This window comes from Clupea harengus, chromosome 23 (assembly GCF_900700415.2).
Source record: "Clupea harengus chromosome 23, Ch_v2.0.2, whole genome shotgun sequence".
Taxonomy (NCBI): domain Eukaryota; kingdom Metazoa; phylum Chordata; class Actinopteri; order Clupeiformes; family Clupeidae; genus Clupea; species Clupea harengus.
The window spans coordinates 8,843,984-8,864,084 of NC_045174.1; the positions used below are offsets into that span (position 1 = coordinate 8,843,984).

At 46.4% G+C, this 20,101-nt stretch overlaps 1 protein-coding gene across 1 annotated transcript in view; it reads left to right on the forward strand.

Annotated features, from left to right (window-relative positions):
* nrg3b (neuregulin 3b) overlaps positions 1-20,101 on the forward strand; it is a 150,554-nt gene that overhangs the window by 90,401 nt on the left and 40,052 nt on the right. The window contains exon 2 of the mRNA XM_031561536.2: positions 3,107-3,236. Within this exon, the coding sequence (XP_031417396.1) occupies positions 3,107-3,236 (130 nt within the window). The remainder of the gene's footprint in view (positions 1-3,106; positions 3,237-20,101) is intronic.

Here is a 20,101-nt window from a genome sequence, read left to right on the forward strand (position 1 = left end):
TTCAGCAAACTTAGGTAGTTAAAATAAGTTGTGCTTGTTAACTCCTGAGTAGAATCGTTCTGAGTTGAGTTGAGTTGAGTAGAGTAATGTTGTTTGTGGCCTGGCCTGGCATGGCATGGAGTAGCGAGAGCGCGTGACCATGAGGGGCCGTGTGAGTTCTGGACTTTGGCAAGGCAGCGCTGGAGGCTCCTGTGTGCTCAGCGAGGCAGAACACCTGCATTGCAGTAACTGCACATAGCTGCCATGCAACAGCCAGGAGACAGAGAGATAGATGGAGAAAGAGAGAGAGAGAGAGTGCGACAGAGAGAGAGAGAGAGAGAGAGAGAGAGAGAGCGCAGGGTCAGCTTAACAGGGATCAATGCACTGGAGCCCCAGCCAGCCACAGCTCTGTCAAGAGGACACAGCCTCGCCATGCCTGCCAGAGCACGCAATGCAACAAACACACACACACACACACACACAAGAACATCACACACACACACACAAACATACACACCCATAAACACACACACTCAAGATCATCACACACGCACACAAACATACACACCCATACACACACACACTCAAGAACATCAAACATGCACACAAACATACACACCCATACACACAGTCAAAGCACTCAAGCTAGTTGTTTTTTCACACACTGACACCCCTCCATACACTGAATTGGCATCCTTAGCCTCATGAGCTTACTCAAGAAGCCCGGAGAAGCGTGTGAAGCCGTTGGGTTCTTTCCAGTCACTGCCGCATATCGATCCATCATCATTCCAGCTAAGCCTCAGCACGCACAGCTGACCCCAGCGATCCTCCTCTCCTCTCCTCTCCTCTCCTCTCCTCTTTCTCCTCCCCCCCGCTCTGTTTGTTGTCGTTGACACCACGGCCGCTGCTGCTGTCGTCTTTGTCGATGTCGTTGTTGTTGTTGTTGTTATTGGGGGTTGCGTTGGAGTGACCAGCGTGTCCTTAACACAGCCACATCAGTGTGTGTGATCAGGCTTGGTGTGAGAGGGAGAAGACTGGGGACAGCTGGTTTCAGATAAGGCCCATTGAGTCTGACCAGGCCCGGGGTGGGTAATCGGGAGAATCGGGAGAATTCCCGGTGGGCCGCTTCACTTCTGGGCCGGTCGAGAATTTTATTTTTTGACATTTGTCACGTTAGTCCATCTTCTCTTAAAGTAGGCTACACACGTTCCGCATTCTGACACCGCAGCCTCTGCATGGGTTGTACCATGCGAGGGAGTTCTCCCCTCCCAAATAGAGTTGGTTGGGTCCATAGCCCGTCTTTTCCAAAAAGTTTTCTCAGACTACCTATAGCTGGGCCGGCCCTACCCCAACGATACGCGTCAGAGAGGATGGATGGGAGGAAGAGGGGCTGAAAAAGCCAGGTTTAAAAAAAAGAAAGGCATTGGAGGAGGATGCTGCCAAATGTTGTAAGCTTACTGATTTATTTGCAAGAGGACAAACACAAGTGGCAACTGGTAAAGAGAGACATAGGCCTAATGATTAGCAACGTAACTATTAGGCTAACGTTGTAGCGTTGGTTAATATCGTTGTAGCGTTGTCAACCTATTGGCAAGCAAAATATTACCAGAGATGGAGCTTGAAAGCAGGACCTGTTCCTCCTGCAAAAACTGTGCCATTTGTGTCCATTTAATAGCTACTCTCACAGTACAACCTCCGCACAGATGCTTATCATGTAATTGGGTTAGCATATACGTTTCTGTTGACTTTGTCTATCACACAGGTTGCATGTGAGAGAAGCTTCTCAACCTTAAAATTTGTGAAGAATAGGCTACGAAGCTCATTGAGTCAGGACCATTTGGAGGCTTTCATGTTAATGTGCACAGAGAAGGAAATCCTCATGTCTATAAGCAACGACACAGTTATTATAGATAAAGTGGCTGAAACCAGTGCACTGCTTAGGAGGTTACTGATGCTGTAGATGCTGTTGGTGCTATTCGCAATGTAACTTCTGTACTGTGAGTTGAACTGTAAACATTAGTTCAATATGCCTCTTTGTTGAAGTGTGGCATACGTTTCAAATGCTTTATTTATTTATTTCTGCTTTAGTTAATTTATCAACCTATCCTCGTGGAATAGTGGAATATTTTTTGTTAACTTCTCAGCTTAAGTGGATTATTATTTAACCTTTACATTATTTGTTGAACCATGGTATTAATAAAGAGAAAACTACAGGATAGTAAGAGCTGAACTGTTGCTTCATTTATCCAATTTCCACTACCATGGAAAAAGTGGGCCGGTCTTGGGCCTGAAATTCCCGGGCTGAAAAGTGGCCCCACTCCGGCCCTGAGTCTGACCCACGCCATAGTTAACCCTGATCGCAGTGTGTGTGTGTGTGTGCGTGTGTGTGTGTGTGTGTGCGTGCGCATGCATGCGTGTGTGTGCGTGTATGTTTGTGTGTGTGCTTTAGACGTTGATCCATGAACCCTGCGGAAATGCTGAGTCGTCTTCCGTCCCTGTGTCTCGTTTATAACCGGCGAAAACATTTGTACGCGTTTGGTTTTATGTGCAGAGTGCTTGGGTCAGTTTTGCTGTGAGCAGAAGTAGAGCTAATTGTGAGTGTATTCCCCTGCCCTGGGTGGACATAATAGAGGAGGATTGATTATTCCATTATGATTAAAGTCTAAATACAATCCCAGCTCTGAGCCTCACTCCACACACTGCATCATTTAGAAAAATGCTAAATGGTGGGCAAGGAGCTGAGAGTTTACTAGACTGAGGGTCTATGTTTATCATGACATAGTAATGTTCCAAACTGTCGTCTCTACGTCAGCATTGGCCTAAGATGATTTTAAAACACTAGATTTTAAATCCTGTTTTAAATCATTTTCAACCCATAAAATGCCAATTTTTATAAAGGGGGAATTTTGTCAATATTAACTCCAGCACTGATGTATTTCATCACAGTACAGTCACATCACTTAGTTTACATGTTAGTTTAACTTTTAAGGGTACAGTACCTCTTTAATCTCTTTCCTTCATTTCTTGTTTTTGATTCCTTCCTTTTCGACTTTCTTTCCTCTGACCTGTGTCATTTTGTAATGTTCTTCTTCTCTTTCTCTTCTCTGTTTGATTCTTTTTCACACAGCAGCCCCCACCAACCCAACGCCACGCTCAGAGCATTTCAAGCGCTGCCAAGACAAAGATCTGGCCTTCTGCCTGAATGAGGGAGAGTGCTTCATCATCGAAACTGTGGCAGGGGTGCACAAGCACTGCAGGTAAGGCTATGCCTGTGTGGTGTGTGTGTGTGTGTGTGTGTGTGTGTGTGAGTGTGTGTGAGAAAGAGAGAGAGAGAGAGAGAGAGAGAGAGAGAGAGAGGAGGGAGGGGGAGGTTGGCTGTTGCTGTGTACTGTGCATGTTTGATAATGGGTGTTATGTGTGTGCGTTGTTTCAGTCATGTCTATGTGTATGTAAATGTCTGGGGAGTAGTTTGTAGATAATTTCTGTAGCTGTAAACTCTCTGTGTGTGTGTGTGTGTGTGTGTGTGTGTGTGTGTGTGTGTGTGTGTGTGTGTGTGTGTGTGTGTGTGTGTGTGTGTGTGTGTGTGTGTGTGTGTGTGTGTGTGTGTGTGTGTGTGTGTGTTGTGGGGAGGCAATGGGTATCTCTTTGTATGTTTTGGCTTCCTCTTTTGCCTGCCCATTTAAGTTCTCCCAAAAATTCCTCCCAAGTCGAAATTCCACAAGGGAGCTCTTTAAGTTTGTCTGTCTGTCTCAATAAACATAGAAAAGACAACACGCATTAAAAAACACACACTCATGCACCAAAATGAAAAAGAAGAGGAAGAAAAGGCTATCATTTGAAGTGCCTTGGCTTGGAAACTCTGAGAGAGTATAGCTCCGTGTCCTTAATTGCTGCAACGCCCAGGCAGTGGGAGCAAGGTAGTGAGGACAGGAGGCAGAGAGACGAGGCAGAGAAAGGCAAAATGAGACGCTTGACGGCAGCAGAGGTTCGCTTAGATGTCCCGAATGTGACAAGCGCATGAAAGCTCTGGGATTTCTCCAGCCGTACTCAAGGGTATAATTACAGACACATCCAGCTCGTGTGGACGGACTGGGCGACTTAACCTGCGAAACGCCACCGTAGCTGTCCCCCTCCCCCCCCCCCCCCCCCCAAACCCCCTCACACCCCACCCCACCCGCTGCCTTCGGAGACTGGATCGGCTCCGCTTTTGAAAGAATAATTGCTGGTTTCTCGCCTTGACTCCTGCGTGGGGTTATTTCGTCACTCCTCCGAGCCGATTCGAGCCCGTCCTCCCTCCTTCCCTCTCTGGGTTTTCGGGGAGAGGACTGAAAGTAGATCAGACATCAACAGTCTCTCCTGGCCCACCTGTGGACCGTACACGGCACAAAAAGGAAAGAAAAAAAAAAGCAAGGCAGCAATCCATATTGATCGTATTTCCGGGGGGACAGATGCAGAGTCTGTGAATGTAGTACATTTTTCAAAGAAGCTCTTCTGCTCTGCTCTGCTCTGCTCTGCTCTGCTCCTCTCCTCTCCTCTCGCAGGTGCTGTGAGCACACTGTGCCTCTGAGCCAACTCAGCAACTAAAGAAAACCAGTGAGAAAACGAAAGAAAGGCAAAGAGAGACAGAAAGAGAGAGAGAGAGAAAGAGAGGTAGTCTGTGGGAATCAACTCTAATGGGACTAAGCAGATACTCATGGTCTTTGATATGGACATCTGCTCCCTGAGCCACGGATTTGATTTTGTTTTTTATTTCTCCGAACAGCGTGGTGCATCATGCCTCTTCTTGGTAATGTGGCTAAAGGGAGCCCATACACCCCCCCCACGCCCCTCCCTCTCCAGCAGTTTTTCCTACCGTCCATCAGTGCTAGGCGGTTACTGTCAGGGATCAACCCACCATTCCTCTCCTGTCTGAGGGAGAGATGGAGATTTGTGGCAGGCTCTCGTCTCCTCCGGCCCTGTTGTTGTTGTTATTGTTGCCACGCGAGGCGAGATGGGGCGAGGGAGGGAAGAGATGCAGATGGATGGCGGTTCGCGCAGGTTTTTTTGGAATGATCTCCGCCTGTTTACAGCTCCCTCAGCCACCATTATGATGACAGACCTGGCTTTTGCCATTCATCAGTCACACAAATAACGATGCACCCAAAACGTACTTAACAGCCTACGGTTACTGTCGCAGAAACGTATGTTCCCTGTGTCCTGCTCATACCGTTTTTTATTCCCCTCCCAACATGTATCCACCAACATAAGAGGATAGTGTTGAGGGCTGCACTGATAGCTTAGTGGTAGTTACTCACGCTAACTGTGTTCAGTATGACGAGTGTAAGGCTTTGATGAATCACTTTGGTAAGAGCAAAAAGCCTGTAGTGTGCTCTGTATTGGACCTTGACGTTGCAAAAGTCAATATTGCTTTAGGCTTGAATAGATAGACGATTCCACTCACCTGCCGTTCTGAGTCCATAGCACATGGGAGAAGCAGCACAATTCTTACGACATTTGTAGACTTCAGCTCAGATCCATAATAGATTAATAGTCTTTACGTAGAGAGAGAGAGAGAGAGAGAGAGAGAGAGATCTGGGGGAGTATATTACTCTGTACAGAGATTGTTACAGCATCTCCACCCTCTGGAGAGGTGCATTTCCAGGAAATGAACAGATAAGCCGAAAAGAGAGAGAATTTAATGAATAAATAGGATTTTCTCTGCGCAATGCATCAGCAAATCTGATAAAGGAGATTGCCCTGCACACAAGGACAGTGGGCACAAATGATAAAGAAATGCACATATAATGCATACAGCAAATCCATCTGCAGGCCCCTGACAGCCATATTAACAGGATATGATGAGGGGAGAAAAGAATAAATGAATCATATTAATGATGGGGACGTTCTCACCCTTTTTCATTTCTTGGAATTTTTTATTTTTTTCATCTAAGAAAAACCAGTCGGCGATTAAATTGTCACTGTGCTGTCAGTTTTTGACGTCGTGCATTAATCCATGCCGCCGTCGCTCCTCGACGTTCTTGTCCTACAGGGAACCGCTGTCGCCCCCCCCCCCCCCCCCATCTCAATCCACTCTCACGTGTGCAGAACTGCATAAATCCCCAAAAGGGAACCACACACCTTTTTTTCTTTCGGTGTGTGTGAAAATACTTTCTCCAAAATGAGAGAAGCAAAATGAATGGGCCAAATGCATGTCAAGCAATAGTATCCTATGCTACGCTTAACCAGCACATGGTATCATTATAGTACAATATTCTGATCATGTAAAAGAACTTAGTAGTATATTGTCCTCGGTATTATAGCATCTATATATTAGGCTTGGCAGTGCAGTGATTTAGCGTGATACCATGTACCATGGCTGGATACACTCGGCTACACAACGCTATGCCCCTCTCAAATGACACGATACATTTACCGCTAAATGGAGCGCCACCATATCAGTGTGCACAACGAATAACAAGGCAGTCAGCTCGGGACTGCCGTTCGATGTTGCCTGCTTCCACCAGTGCCGACTCGGGAAAAGCAGATGAGCGAGCGAGGCGACTGTGTGTGTGTGGCGCCTGCAGGTCTCATGCTTCCCCTATTGGAGGCTCAGCTGGTACGGAGGCAGAAACATCTGCGGGGCTTTTTCACTTCCGGCTGTTTAAGTGGATTACTGACACAGTGGACAGACACACACACACACACACACACGCGCGCGGCGTGCGCGGTATGTGTAATTGAGGCGTGCGTGTTTAAACACAGACACATGTCTGCATCTGTTTGGATAGGAGGGGTTCGTTAGTGTCGAGAGCAGCAGCAGCAGCAGCCTGGCAGGCTGAGAGGAAAGGGGGAATGTGGGGTGTGTGCAGGAGGATGGATGGATAACATTCTTGACACACACACACACACACACACACACACACACACACACACACACACACACACACACACACGCAGGCAACAGCATCTGCTGAAGAATGTGGTGAAGTGCTTTTAAAAACTGAAAAGAGAGAGGGTCAATGTTGTGGAGGTTGTGGGTGTATGGATGTGGGTGAGCGTGTGCCTATTAGACAGAGCGAATATGTGACTCTTGTGCAAAATGGTGGAGAGAAAGGGGAGGGGAGGGAGTGTGCATCGTGGAGGTGGCAGGAGACAGACTGACACATACTAAAAAAAGAGAGAAAAACCGATGAGAAGAGACAGTATGGGCTTAGGAAAAACGACACAGGAAGCAAACACTGACACATGTAGAATGAAATCGCATGAAACACAACCGCATTATCTCGTTTCAATGTTATAGCCTCTCCCCTGCCTCACAGCCTTGTCACTTTGACCTGCAGTAGCTCGACTCTATCCGCTGTTTATAGGTGGCGCTGTTTATTTTATTGGCGCACTGCTGTCGTTTTTTTAGCGGGTGTGGCACAGGGGGCCGCGGAAAAGGAAAGCAGATGGAGCGCTCGCAGAATTGAATTTGAATCGAATTGAGAGGAGTGAAGGGGAGAGTGATAGAACGAGACAGAGAGACGAAGGAGAGGAGGCAAGAATCTCTCCCCCGAGTGAGGCGAGTTGTCAGAGAAGGAGCTTGACATAATTAATCATCGTAAGTGAGCTAACAGTGAGAGAAAGGGGGAATAAATGTCCTCTAATGATATCAGATGGGCACACTTAAGGGATGGGGGGCGGGGGATGTATAGTGGCCACGTCACCGGAGGTTGTGCCCGACGCCGTGTAACGTCAAGACCTTCACTTCATGGCCGTCTGACACAGCAGCCAAGGGACCTTTGGAGAGAAGAAAAAAAATGCCTTTCATGTCATTCTAATTTATCTTTTTTTTTTTTCACACATAAAAAAAAAAGCTGTCATGTGCACTTCCGCCTCACCTCCACCAGGGTGATGACTCAGGAATAGATGCGGCCCCTTTCTCCCCTCCGACTTGATTTAACGCCCCTCAGTCTTCTGACAGAGCGCCATTGTGAGCCTGACATGGAAATGAGCCGAGACCTGTCACATGTAATTGAATGTTGTTTTATCCAGCTCCGCCAAAGGACTTACCATGTGACTGCCTCCCCGTACTGCCAGAACATGCGTGTGTCTTCGGCATATGGCTAAAGTGCCTATTTGCCGCCAGTTATGATCTGTGTAATCTTTCATGTTGGAGGTATGCATAAGTGACACGGTAATGGCTTCCACTGGAATGCCCTTCTATTCCCTAGCCTCTGCTTAATGGCCTTCCACCTCTGGGTATTTTATCAATTAGGTGATCATGATGACTTAATGAAGTCCTTGCCCCCAGATTTAGGAACTTTGTCAAAAGGGAGTGGAACTGCTTTGTGTAAATCTTTTTTTTTCTTTCATTATCTTTGGAAAATATTTGACTATTGTCTGGTTTTGTAGGATACATTTCACATGCCTTGGGTTATATCTGTGGAACGATGTACAAATTACTGTGTACAAATGGCATGGAGCTGTGCATTGCACTCGATTCATTCTGTAACAGTTCAATTGGCAGTTATTAGACAAGCACCGTAGGCAAAATGTCCATACAAATACAGATATTTATTGCCAAGATGACGCTGGATGCGTAGTGAAAGGGCTTTATTCTTGTCCTCATCGCTGCCAAGCACAGGATTCTTTTCAAAGCAAAGTTCCAGTTAAATAGGGCTTGTAATTACAAGTTGATTAATTGTTTGGGCACTTGTTTAACGGCTCAGTGCGGGTTTGCGGTAGACTCAAAGGCCTGACTGATTTGTGTTGACATCTTTGTTGAGTCAAATTAATGCAATTCCGCAAGTCAACCACACTCCCCCATCTCCTCCGGACATACCGTTAAACAGTGCAAACAAGAAAATTGCAGATTTCCTGCGCTTCGCAACAGGGTGGAGGAGGGTGCGAGTTAAGTCTCGGCACAAACGTTAGTTCCCTGTTTCCGCGTGAACAAATTTACCAAGAACCTCATTCACAACTGTGCACAGTTCAAACACATGTGCTCGCACACACACACACACACAAACACAAACCCCCTTTTCCCAAACATTTGCATCAAGAGGCGATGTAATTCCTCTCTTGTGAGAGGTTAAACTTATCTAATTGTTCTTTTAATCGAACATTCATAATGGAGTTGGAAGAGAGAGGAAGCAAGAGAGAGAGAGAAGGGGAAATGAGAGAGAGAGATGCAAAGCACTTCTTGACAAGGCGTCCCTTTCAAGTCATAAGGTTTGATGTGCTAATTGGATGCAAATATATGCAAACGAGCCTTTCCTTGTGCCCAAAACTTTGACAGAATGTGTGAGGCAGAATCGCAGTCTGAGGAGCAGAGTGTGTTTGCTATAAATAATCTGAGTTAACAGCAAGTTGCGTTTCTGCAATAAACTGTGTGAACTAACACAGCATAATGTCTGGCCGAAGCATCAACTTATTCTGCATAGAGCCTTGTGTATATTTGGATCTCTCTTATTGTGAGGGGGAACCTGAATAAAGACTAAACAGCACATTCATAAACAAAGCCCATGGGCTGCTCCAATTAGTGTGTGTTTAAACAAGTTATAATGTCAGTTTGCTGTCACCAGCAAATGCAGATTGTTTGCAATGTAGTTCAGTTAGCGTACTGCGTTGAGTGTATTAAAAGTAATTATGAGGCACTTGCGTACACTCTCACTGTCACACTATACTTTCCCATTCACTCAAGTGTCTGCTTATCAGCTGACGTTGTCTGTCAGCTACTCCGCAGGGACTAGACTCGGTTTAAGGTCTAATGGTTTAGGATGAGTTAGCTGGCGTTTGGGTTTGGATGGCAGTCTGGAGCCCTTTTTGTCTTTTATCGCATGACCTTTCGTAAATGTGAAGAAGTCATCATTCGCATTCAAGGAAAGTGAAATGCAGACTTGGCCCAAAGTTTTATTTTAACAACTTTTTCGATGTTCGGAGTCTACTTTTTTTTTAACGAAGATCAACAAAAGTACCCAAAGTTGATGACTGTGGGTGTATGCCTTTTGACATGAACATGTCGACTGAGGAACGCTTCTTCCTTTTCGGAGAGTACAAAGGGAAGTGGCTCGATCTGTCTAAGTAGCTTGTAGAGCACAGGCAGTGCGAGCCGTCCTGTTGCTTCTCCTCTGTCAGATTAAATCCTATTTCCAGTTCTGTCTGTCTGGGTCTCATCCCCATAGTCAAGCTCCGACTTTTTATGTCCGGCGGATCTCATTTAATACGTCTGCAGCGAGGCAGCAGAAGAAGAAGAAAAAAACAACGAAGCAGCGAGACAGTACTCCTGTTCCCAGGAGTGAATTTAACGAAAAAAGAAAAGCGACCCATCCAAAGCGTCAGAGTTTCTGTGTCCCTTTTCCATTCCTCTCTGTACACCGTCTGTCCCTTCAGGTCTGCTCCGTCTGTAGGATTGTTTATGCATCTGTCGGAGTGCATAGCGATATCTGCCTGGGTCTGCCAGATAGACCACTGGTCTGGCGTGGACTGTCGCTTAAGCTGAGAGACCCAGGGAGTAGCCTCTCATGTCAGTGTGTTTTTCATGTGCCTCCTGCCCCCTATCATCAGTCTGTATTACAGAGGAAAAGACAGAGACGACCCCCCCTCCCCACACACACACACACACACACACACACACACACACACACGCCAGTGCATCTGCCATCACACTTCGCTGTCAAGCCCCATGGCTCTTACAGTTTACAAAGTTTATGACAATCTGATCAGGCTTTCAGCCCAACACAACAACATTCACATGTAACCTCCTTTCATAATGTCAGACGGAGGGAGTGCTATTTGTCCCTTTTATTTACTTTGCTCTTACTCCGAGTGCTGACTAATGCATAGCTTTTAGTGCAGCATGTCCGTTTTATTCCTTTTTTTATTAAAAGGAGACATCATACGTTTGGGTGACTAGATCTGACATATGTTCTTTTCTACCCACTTACTCTGACAAATCACTGAATCAAAAAGGGAAGCATATAAAGACGAAGGCTTCTCTATTATTGTTGAATAATCTCCCAGGGATGTCGCACAGTTGTCTTCAAAAAGGAACACTGCGCACACGGCACACGGCACACGCACACGCACACGCACCCGCACACGCACACGGCACACACACACACACACACACACAAAAAAAAACTGTAATTTATTGTCTCTCCCAGAGCATTTATTGCTGCAAATGTTGACGGCTCTTAGCATTCGCGCACGGTTCATATTTATCATCACCGGTCGGGGCAATATTGAATCAAAGAAAAAGGGGACACATTAAGGTTCCATTCCCGGCTGCTCTCAGTCTGTCTGTCTTACATGCCCTCTCATTTCACTCTCAGTCTGTCTGTCTCACGTGCCCTCTCATTTCAGTCTGTCTGTCTCACGTGCCCTCTCATTTCACTCTCAGTCTGTCTGTCTGTCTCACGTGCCCTCTCATTTCACTCTCAGTCTGTCTGTCTGTCTCACATGCCCTCTCATTTCACTCTCAGTCTGTCTGTCTGTCTCACATGCCCTCTCATTTCACTCTCAGTCTGTCTGTCTCACAGGCCCTCTTATTTCACTCACAGTCTGTCTGTCTCTCATGCATGTCTGTCTCACTGTCTGTCTCATTTCACTCGTGGGAGAATGGAGGCCTCGCTCTCCCATGCACGAGAAGCTCTTCTCTAAATGGGTGTCTGCAGCGGCAGGGGTAATCTCCCGGCCCCCGGTAATGAACTGCTGAGGCTAATGAGCTCAAGGCTATCACCCATGGATGAGGAGTTCCTCGAGCTCCGATTACCATTGGTGTTACCAAGGAGCCGGAGAACGGGGGTTACGGACGGTGGAACATTAGGCTGTCCCGTGTTCTGGTCCCCTGGCCAAATCCCTTGCTGAGAGCCGCCCGACTTAAGATACGGGTTTGTCCTTCAGAGCTGGTACAGTGGTACCAGCATGGAGAGAGTTTTCACTGCTGTCATAGGCTCTCCATGATGGGCTTTTAATGCTTAACTACTTTAGCAGGATGTGTGATTCTGTTCCGGGGAGGTATTACTCCTATTTGCACACCATTACCCTGTTGTGGCCTATACCATCATTTCTTTTAAATGCAGTGACGTAATGAATGCATAAAGGCTTAAAAGATCAATCTGATCGAAAATAAGGCCGTGCATATGGGTAACGCTATGCACTATGCTGCGCTTTAATGCCGGGAAGTTGAAAAAGATTTGTCCACTTCACAGGCTTTTGTAGTACGGGAAGCAGAGAAACATATCCTTTGGCGCAACAAGCCTGTAATTGTTCATGTTACATTCATCTAAAATGAGAAAGGTTATAGATAGCGGGAACAAAAATGCTAATTAATTTTTCTTCCCTTCACCGCCATCCACTAGAAAAAAAATATCCCCTGGGGGTAGAATAAACAAACAAAGGGCAGAATATTTTTTCCTCTCTTCTCTCTCTCTTCTCAAATTTTTTTACACTGATGCATATTTAATGCAGTTAGTCAAAGAAGAAAATATCATACCTTGTCCTTCCCCTTTAAGGGTCTTGAGTTAGAAGAGATGTGTGTGTGTGTGTGTGTATGAGAGAGTGAGTGTGTGTCTGCGTGTGTGTGTGTCTGTGTGTGTGTGTGTGTGAGGTGAGGTGAGGGGGATAAAATAAGAGCAAGAATTCAAATCCGCCGCATTGTTTTACTCACTGGGGGCAAAGAGTTCAGCGCCATGATTTTTAATAGGCTGTCATCTCTGTGAGGTGCTTATAAAACGCCCACTCGCATTAACACCCGTCCATAAAGAGAGAGTGAGAGAAAGCGAACATGCAGGACAGAAAGAGAGAGAGAGCGATGCAGAGAGGATGTCGAAGGAAAGAGAGATCTCTGTTCGCTGAAAGTCTCACTCCCAAAGAAGGTCGTTAGTGCTGAAATATTATGCAGGGCCGCCGGGTTCCTGGATGGTGCCTGGGCGCTTTTTTTTTCGACAGAGTTTTTTTATTTTATTTATTTCATTTTTGGGAGGTAGCAAAGCGGGCCACAGAGTTGCTTTATCACCCGCTATTAGTGGCATTATGAGGAAGCGAGGGAGCCGATCGATCTGGCTCCCCAACAGCCTGGGGGAGGTGAGTGGAGAAGACCTTGTGGACCCCCCCCAACCGCCATAAATCTGCATGGTCCTCCGAGGTCTGTAAACACTTCTGGCCACTTACGCTCCTCACTGGCTGTAATCACACGGTTAGTATTTTACACTGTCTGTGTGTGTGAGCCCTTCTCATCCTCGATAGACTCCAGCCCACACATAAATGTCAGAATGCGCAGGGAGAGAAAAAAATAAATAAAGAAATAAAAGTAGTAAATGAAATAAATAAATAAGTAAACGGTGGAAGTGAAAATCTGAAGCGGGGTGCGTTCTGGCCTTCAGTCTATTGATCTCTGTCACGGGCCAGTGAGAGCATGACAGGCTAGACGCCCCCGATCAGGTGATACCTGCAATTTGCCTCGGAATATCTGTCTCTGTAAAGATGGGTGCAGGAGTGTGTGTATGTGTGTGTGTGTGTGTGTGTGTGTGTGTGTGTGTGTGTGTGTGTGTGTGTGTGCAGAGAGAGGGCCCTTTGGCCTGTAGAAGGACTGAAAAAAATACAAATCAGAGATCAATTTCTATAGTGTATATGCCCAGCAAGACTTAGATTGCAGAGAGCACAGCACCATTTTCTTGACATTGAGGGAGAGAGAGAGAGAAAGAGAGAAGGGTGTGGGGGTGGTGAGGAGTGGAGAAAGAGAAAACAGCATTTCCCACTGTGTTTTGATGACAGGGTAAGGTCAGAGCAATATTTCAGCTGTAGTGAAAACAGCGGGCTTGGTTAAGCACTGCAGTCCTGTATGCTTACCCAGTCATTTAGTGAGAGGGAGGGGACATGGAGGCAAAGCATTAGGTGGCGACACTTTTTCCTCACTCCCCCAGTGCTCGATTTGTTCATGGAATGCCACATCTCACGTTTATTTTAGCAAGATGCAAATAGGAGAAGATAGTAAATGATGGTTTAGTAAAAACTATTATACAAAAGGTCGTAAAAAATAGTTTTTTGAACGAGTCGGTTTTCAACAGTCGGTTGTTGCTTAGCTGTCTATGCTAAGCCAAGAAGCTTGCTATCTAGCTAAAGAAAATGTATCATAGCAACAACACACAAGCAACCATTGTCTGCCTGGCGTTTTTTTTTTTTTTTTTAAAGCATCACTGGGGTAGATGTACTAACCTGTTAGTGCCCATTCTAGGCATAACTTCATTGCATTGTGTGCCTAAAAACATGCCATGGTACAGTATGTATAAACAGACCACACATGGCTAAAACAGCATTCTGTCTGCTGCAGGAGCTCAAAATGACAAGTTGCGTCTTTCTGACTTTGCATATGCATTCGTGGAAGAGGAAAAGTGAAAGTTTTTCTGCACAAATATGGAAGAAGCCCAAGGAGTGGCTGATTACTTATTCCGTTTTTCGTATGGAAACTGTGGGGGACAGCGCACGTCTGTTTTGAAAAATGTTGAAAATCGAAATAGCTAAATTGCTAGAGTTAGAAGCGTCATTAGGAGAAACTTCCAGAAATGTGTTAAATGCAACCTTTACTTTTGCTTGCCTTCTCATGTCTTGCCATTGTTTTTTAACTTGATCTACTTCCCTTTGTGTAGATGACGGCTACACTATTGAGTCTGTTTGTTACACCTGCACAAATAGACAGAATATTATTTTTGAGTGATGTAGAATTACTGCCCTGTATTATCTCTCTGTTTGATAGAAATAGTATGCATATTTATTTCCTGATAGCTAAACTGATTCTGTTGTTTAATGTCTAATTCTGTTTAGTACAGGCCCAAAAGGCCCAGCATGCAACTTCTGCCGACTGGCCAAGTCGCTGTTCACACTGTGTTCTCTAACATACGTACATCTGCCCCACAGTGTGAACGCCGCCTTACAGTAGAGAAAGAGAGAGAGAAAGTGTCTGAATAAAACTGAGAGAGGAAGAGAGAGAGAGAGACAGATAGATATTGTAGCTAAATAAGCTGGAGGCTGAGAGGGAGCTGGACACAGAAAAAGAACAGGTTAATGAAAGTGAGTAGGTGAAAGAGAGAGAGAGAGCAGGTGGATGAGAGAGAGAGAGAGAGAGAGAGAGCAAGTGAACCAGAAATGGGCAAGCAGGGGAAGGGGGGTTGTTGTAGAGGGAGAGAGACTGAGGAAGCAGGTGAATAATTTGGAGGCCGAGGGGGAAGGTGGGAGACAGAGAGAGCTAGACAGAGAGAAAATGTGAGCAGGTGGATGGGAGAAGCAAAACAGAGAGAGTGTGAGAGACAGCAGGTGAACAAGTGAACAAACAGCAAGCGTATGGGGGGTTGGGGGGAAGCCCAGCCCAGCCCAGCACAGCTGAGGGCCTGCTCTGCTTGTTAGAGGTGGGTCAGGGCTTGGGCCAGACTCCTTCAGCGCTCCACCACTGGTGACTGGCCACTGCAGGAGGAGGAAGAGGAGGCTGATGCTTATCAGGAAATCCCCAAACCAGGCACACGAGGAACGGATACAGCTCCTAATAACGCTCCCTGGGACTCGTCGCTCTGCATATCTTAACTCCATCCTGCGCTCCTGATGAGCTGAAAACACACACACACACACAAACACACAAACACACACACACACACACACACACACACACACCTGCAATGCTGATGTAGCTGTCAGCGAAACAGTGAGGAAAAAAACAAACAAACCGTAGGGGGGGGGGGGGGGGGGGACAATAAGTTTCACATGGAAAGCAGGTGCTGTGCGGATACCAATGTTTTTTTACCTATCAGGCTCGTGTGTGATTCTCCTGTACGATTTTTTTAGCATTAGCACAAGATTTAGCCTTGTGGCGGCGGACGGGACGGGACGGGACGGGGGGGGGGGGGGGGGGGGGGGGGGGGGTGGTGGCAGGGGGGGGGTATGGTTGGGGGTGGGTGGCCACTGCACATTTGCTTTAACTGGCTTTGAAGTGCAGCAGACTTGGGGGAAGTGGATGGAGGGAGGAAGCAGGGGGGAGAAAAGACGAGTATGGACGAGGACGGAGGGTGGGGGGGGGGTCGGTGTGGTGTATGCTCCTTGTCTTTTCTGCCAGCTAAGCAAAGAGAATAAATCAGAGAGTAAATCCCCCCTCCCTCCCCTCCCCTCCTCTCCTCTCCTCCTCCTGAAGTCATCAAATTACATAAAGTCTCGTCACCAGCTGTCACTCGTGGTTATGTAAGGTAGCACACTGCATGGTGCTCTCTGTCTGTCTGTCTCTTTTCACCCCTCTCCTCTTTCCCCTCTTTTTCTTCCATTCGCCCCTCTCTCCATCCTCAATTTCCCCTCTGTCTCTTTACCTTCCCCATCCCTCTGCTCTCTCTCTCCCTCTATCATCCTCTTAGTGGATGATGTGGTGCTGATGGCTGATGATATGGCATGATGCAATGACCGTGTGACATTACCCCATAGAAAACCCGCCTGGTAGAGAACGAGGGAGCCACAGAGAGAGAGAGAGAGAGAGAGAGAGAGAGAGAGAGAAAGCGATCAAATCTAAGGCAGTACAAGCGTAACAGCCATATGACATATAAATGCAGTCAGTAAGGCTCCTCTCGAGCTCGGAAGGTCCAGAGCGATTGAGCATGTGATTGACAGCGGCGCTAACGCTAACACTAACGCGGAGCTACCGGCAGCCGTGTGGGCCCCGGAGACACTGATTCCTCCTGATGTGGACCTGCTTGCAGAGGACAGGGTGGCGTAGAATCGGAGTTTGGGGGGCAAATGTGGGGGGGGGGGGGGCAGCTTGAGCAGAGGCTGAATCGATGGTTGGGATTGGGTTACGCCCTGCAGAACGTTTCAAGAACTTTCCTGTGTGCCCTGTTGGCCGATTGATAATGTGCTTAGGCGGGCGATTGTGTCTCGTCAGTGAGGCGGCTGCATAGGCACACACACACACACACACGCCAGGCATGTTCATTAAAGTAATCTGCTCACAACAGGGTACTTTAGGGGAAGCAGAAAAGGAAGGGGGGGGGGGGTTGTTATGATTCATAGTCTATATTAAATACCTAAGAAATGAGGTTGGTTGGCATGAATGTATGTGTGTGTACTTAACAGATGTATAGACGGAGCAATGAAGAACGTGTGTGTGTGTGTGTGTGTGTGTGTGTGTTTCGATGTGATTTAGCGTGTGTACAACAGGGATAGTGTGTGAGCATGAGAGGATAGGCTAAGTGTGATTGTGTGGGTGAGCGGATAGTGGTGAGTGAGTGAGTGCATATGAGAGGCAGAGAGAGGGTAGAGAAGTGTGTGCGTCTGTATGTTTGTATGTGTGTGTGTGTGTTTGTGTGTGTGTGTGTGTGTGTGCTTATGTAGGTGAGGGAAACAGTGAATGGTTTAGAGCCAGAGACGTGTGGGCGGCAGAATGGAGAAGCGTCGTCCAAAAACAACAGTCTGCGTTAACATTCCTAAGTGGCTTCTCCAGACTTCATCCCCTCTCAAGATGGCTGACAGCTGGCACCGGCGTGAATGGACTCTGAGTGTGTGATTCTGGCCGTGTGTGTGTGTATGTGAATGTATTTGTTTCCAATTTCTCCTCACATTTTCCTCAGTTTCTCTATTATTATCTTCCCCTCGTCACAAAATGAGAGGCACTGAACTCCACCCTAGACTGATCTGCACCTCCTCTTCTAATGGAATATAGAAGTGCCCCCATAGCATTCATATAAGTGCTAAGCTATTGTTCTCTCTTTCTCTTTTTTCTCTTCCTCCCTTTTCTTCTTTTCCTTCCCTGCCAGTGTCCACTGTGACATGAGCTTTCAGAGCAAATGAGACAGCCTAAGTGTTGGCGTAGACACACACACACACACACACACACACACACACATACACACACACACACACACACACACACATACACGCTCGCGCACGCACACTACACACACAGAGAGAAAAGTTCAGGGGCTTGTGTTGAAACATTAATGATTCCTCCTCAACAATTTCTCCGTCTGATCTGGAGGGGCTGCCGCTGGTAAATAATTCAGGCCGGGCCCGTCTGGCGGTGAACCGAGGGTCAGAGGGAAGTGATGAGGGACGACAGGAATGATTGGCAGGCTAGCAGCACACCACAGCGCTTAGTTGAGCAGTCCGGTCTGGCTCAAACGCTTGTGTGTGTGTGTGTGTGTGTGTGTGTGTGTGTGTGTGTGTGTGTGCACACAAACTCCAAGCCAAATCTGCATTTGCACAAAGCCTTAAATTTGGCCAGAATTATTCATTGCGCACGGTGAACATGGTGCGCGCCACTTATCTGTTTAGCATTTCCAGTGCGTGAGAGACAAAAGGAAACAAGCATTTACGGGATTTAGACATTTAGTTTGCGCATGGAGTTTCTCTGATTTTTTGGTTGGAGTATTTCTATTGGTTTGTACATTTATCTCCTGAGGTCTTGAGGAAAGGAACACTAAAGGATCAGTATCTCTGGGCTTAAATTCCCATTTAGACTTTGACGGCGACCAATATGTCACAACACTGAAATTTTGCCTCTAGTTAAATGTCAATATCTGGGAATAACCCAATCAATGCAGTTATATGTTGACTAATGAATGACACATGCATATGCTAACATTCTTGCCTCTGGTAAATCATTTACCGAAATGAGAGTCAGGCTGTGAATTTGATAACAAATCTTTCAGTAATTCTTGTCAGAAGATATTCCTAACTACATTTTTATTACTTTCCCTGACCATATATTATGTATCTATCTATCTTTCTATTCGAATTTATCTATTACAGTAATTTATCCATGTTCATCAAGAGATAACTTTGAAATTATAATTGAAAATTGCACTGGGACATCATATCGAAGCCAAATGGCCGCATTTGCACAGCAAAGTCATTTCAACCCTCAAATTACCATTCCAGTCTTAATTGACCACCGCATTACATCAGTATCAATTAAAATGCTTTGGCATCAATTAAAATATAATGTGCTTTAAAAATAGTCATTAATGGATGAGCCATTACTCATTTTTGTTTACTTAACGGAGTTTGGAGCCCCAGTGTAGCCTTCAGCGATTCACAAACTCACCATGTGTACAGCCCGGAGGGGTTACCTCGTTATGCACCGCACATAGTCTTCCGTGGCAGCTTAGCCTTGTACGAATTATCTGAGACAAAGTAGAGGACTTGAGCATACAGTATAAGCATCATTTTTAGCACACACAGAAAAGAGCCCTAAGGATTTCATCAGTGTTTGCCAGGCTCTGTTTATTTGTTTACTTGCGCATTATTTGTTTTTCCTGACAACCCTCTGTATCCATGGTAATGGCTGGCCTATTTAATGTGGGCAAAATATATATATACGCTCATGAGCACAAAGGCAAGCAGGATGTTTTGGGTCGGCGGCAGAATTAGCCGACGTGCGACACACACACACACACACACACACGAACGCACATGCACTCACACGCATAAGCTTGCATTCGCTTGCATTGCATTAGGCCGAGTTAGCCCCATAAATAATCGCCTCTCTACCTTAACAAACCTTAATCCACTTTCATGGCACCAATCCCCAGGTCTCTAACCATGCTTGAGGGATCCCCGGTTGGCATCTATTAATCTGATCATTAGCAATCCTTAAGACTCTTACCGCCGCTAATTTGCATAAAGCTAATTTCCATTCTGCGCGCCGTCTTGGCGTTGTGGAAAGGTGATCGGGAGGATTATTCCCATCACTCACTGACCCACCCGCGCTTTTATCACTCCACACTTCCACTTCAATACAACAGCTTGTCTGTCAGAGGTGGAAAACAGTCTGTCTGACTGTCAGACATCTGTATGTCTGTCTTTCCCTTCCTCACCCCCTCCACCTCCTCCTCCTCCTCCTCATTTTCTCTCTCCTCTGCTGTCCTTCCTGTGGATTAATATGAAAAGGCAGCTTATAGCTCTATATCATAATTACATGCATCTTTGAGAACCTCTACAATTGGCATTTGCCTGGGCTCCTGTGGAGATGTTGAATGTGTGAGTTTGTTTGTGTGTGTGTGTGTGTGTGCGTGGCGCTGGTAAATGCTAAGCTTGTGGGCGGAGAAGGAGCCCAATGCAGCTGTCCGTCAGGCTGACAGGAACAGAAAACGTGTCAGATGGAGAACTCACTGTCCACACACAGACAAACACA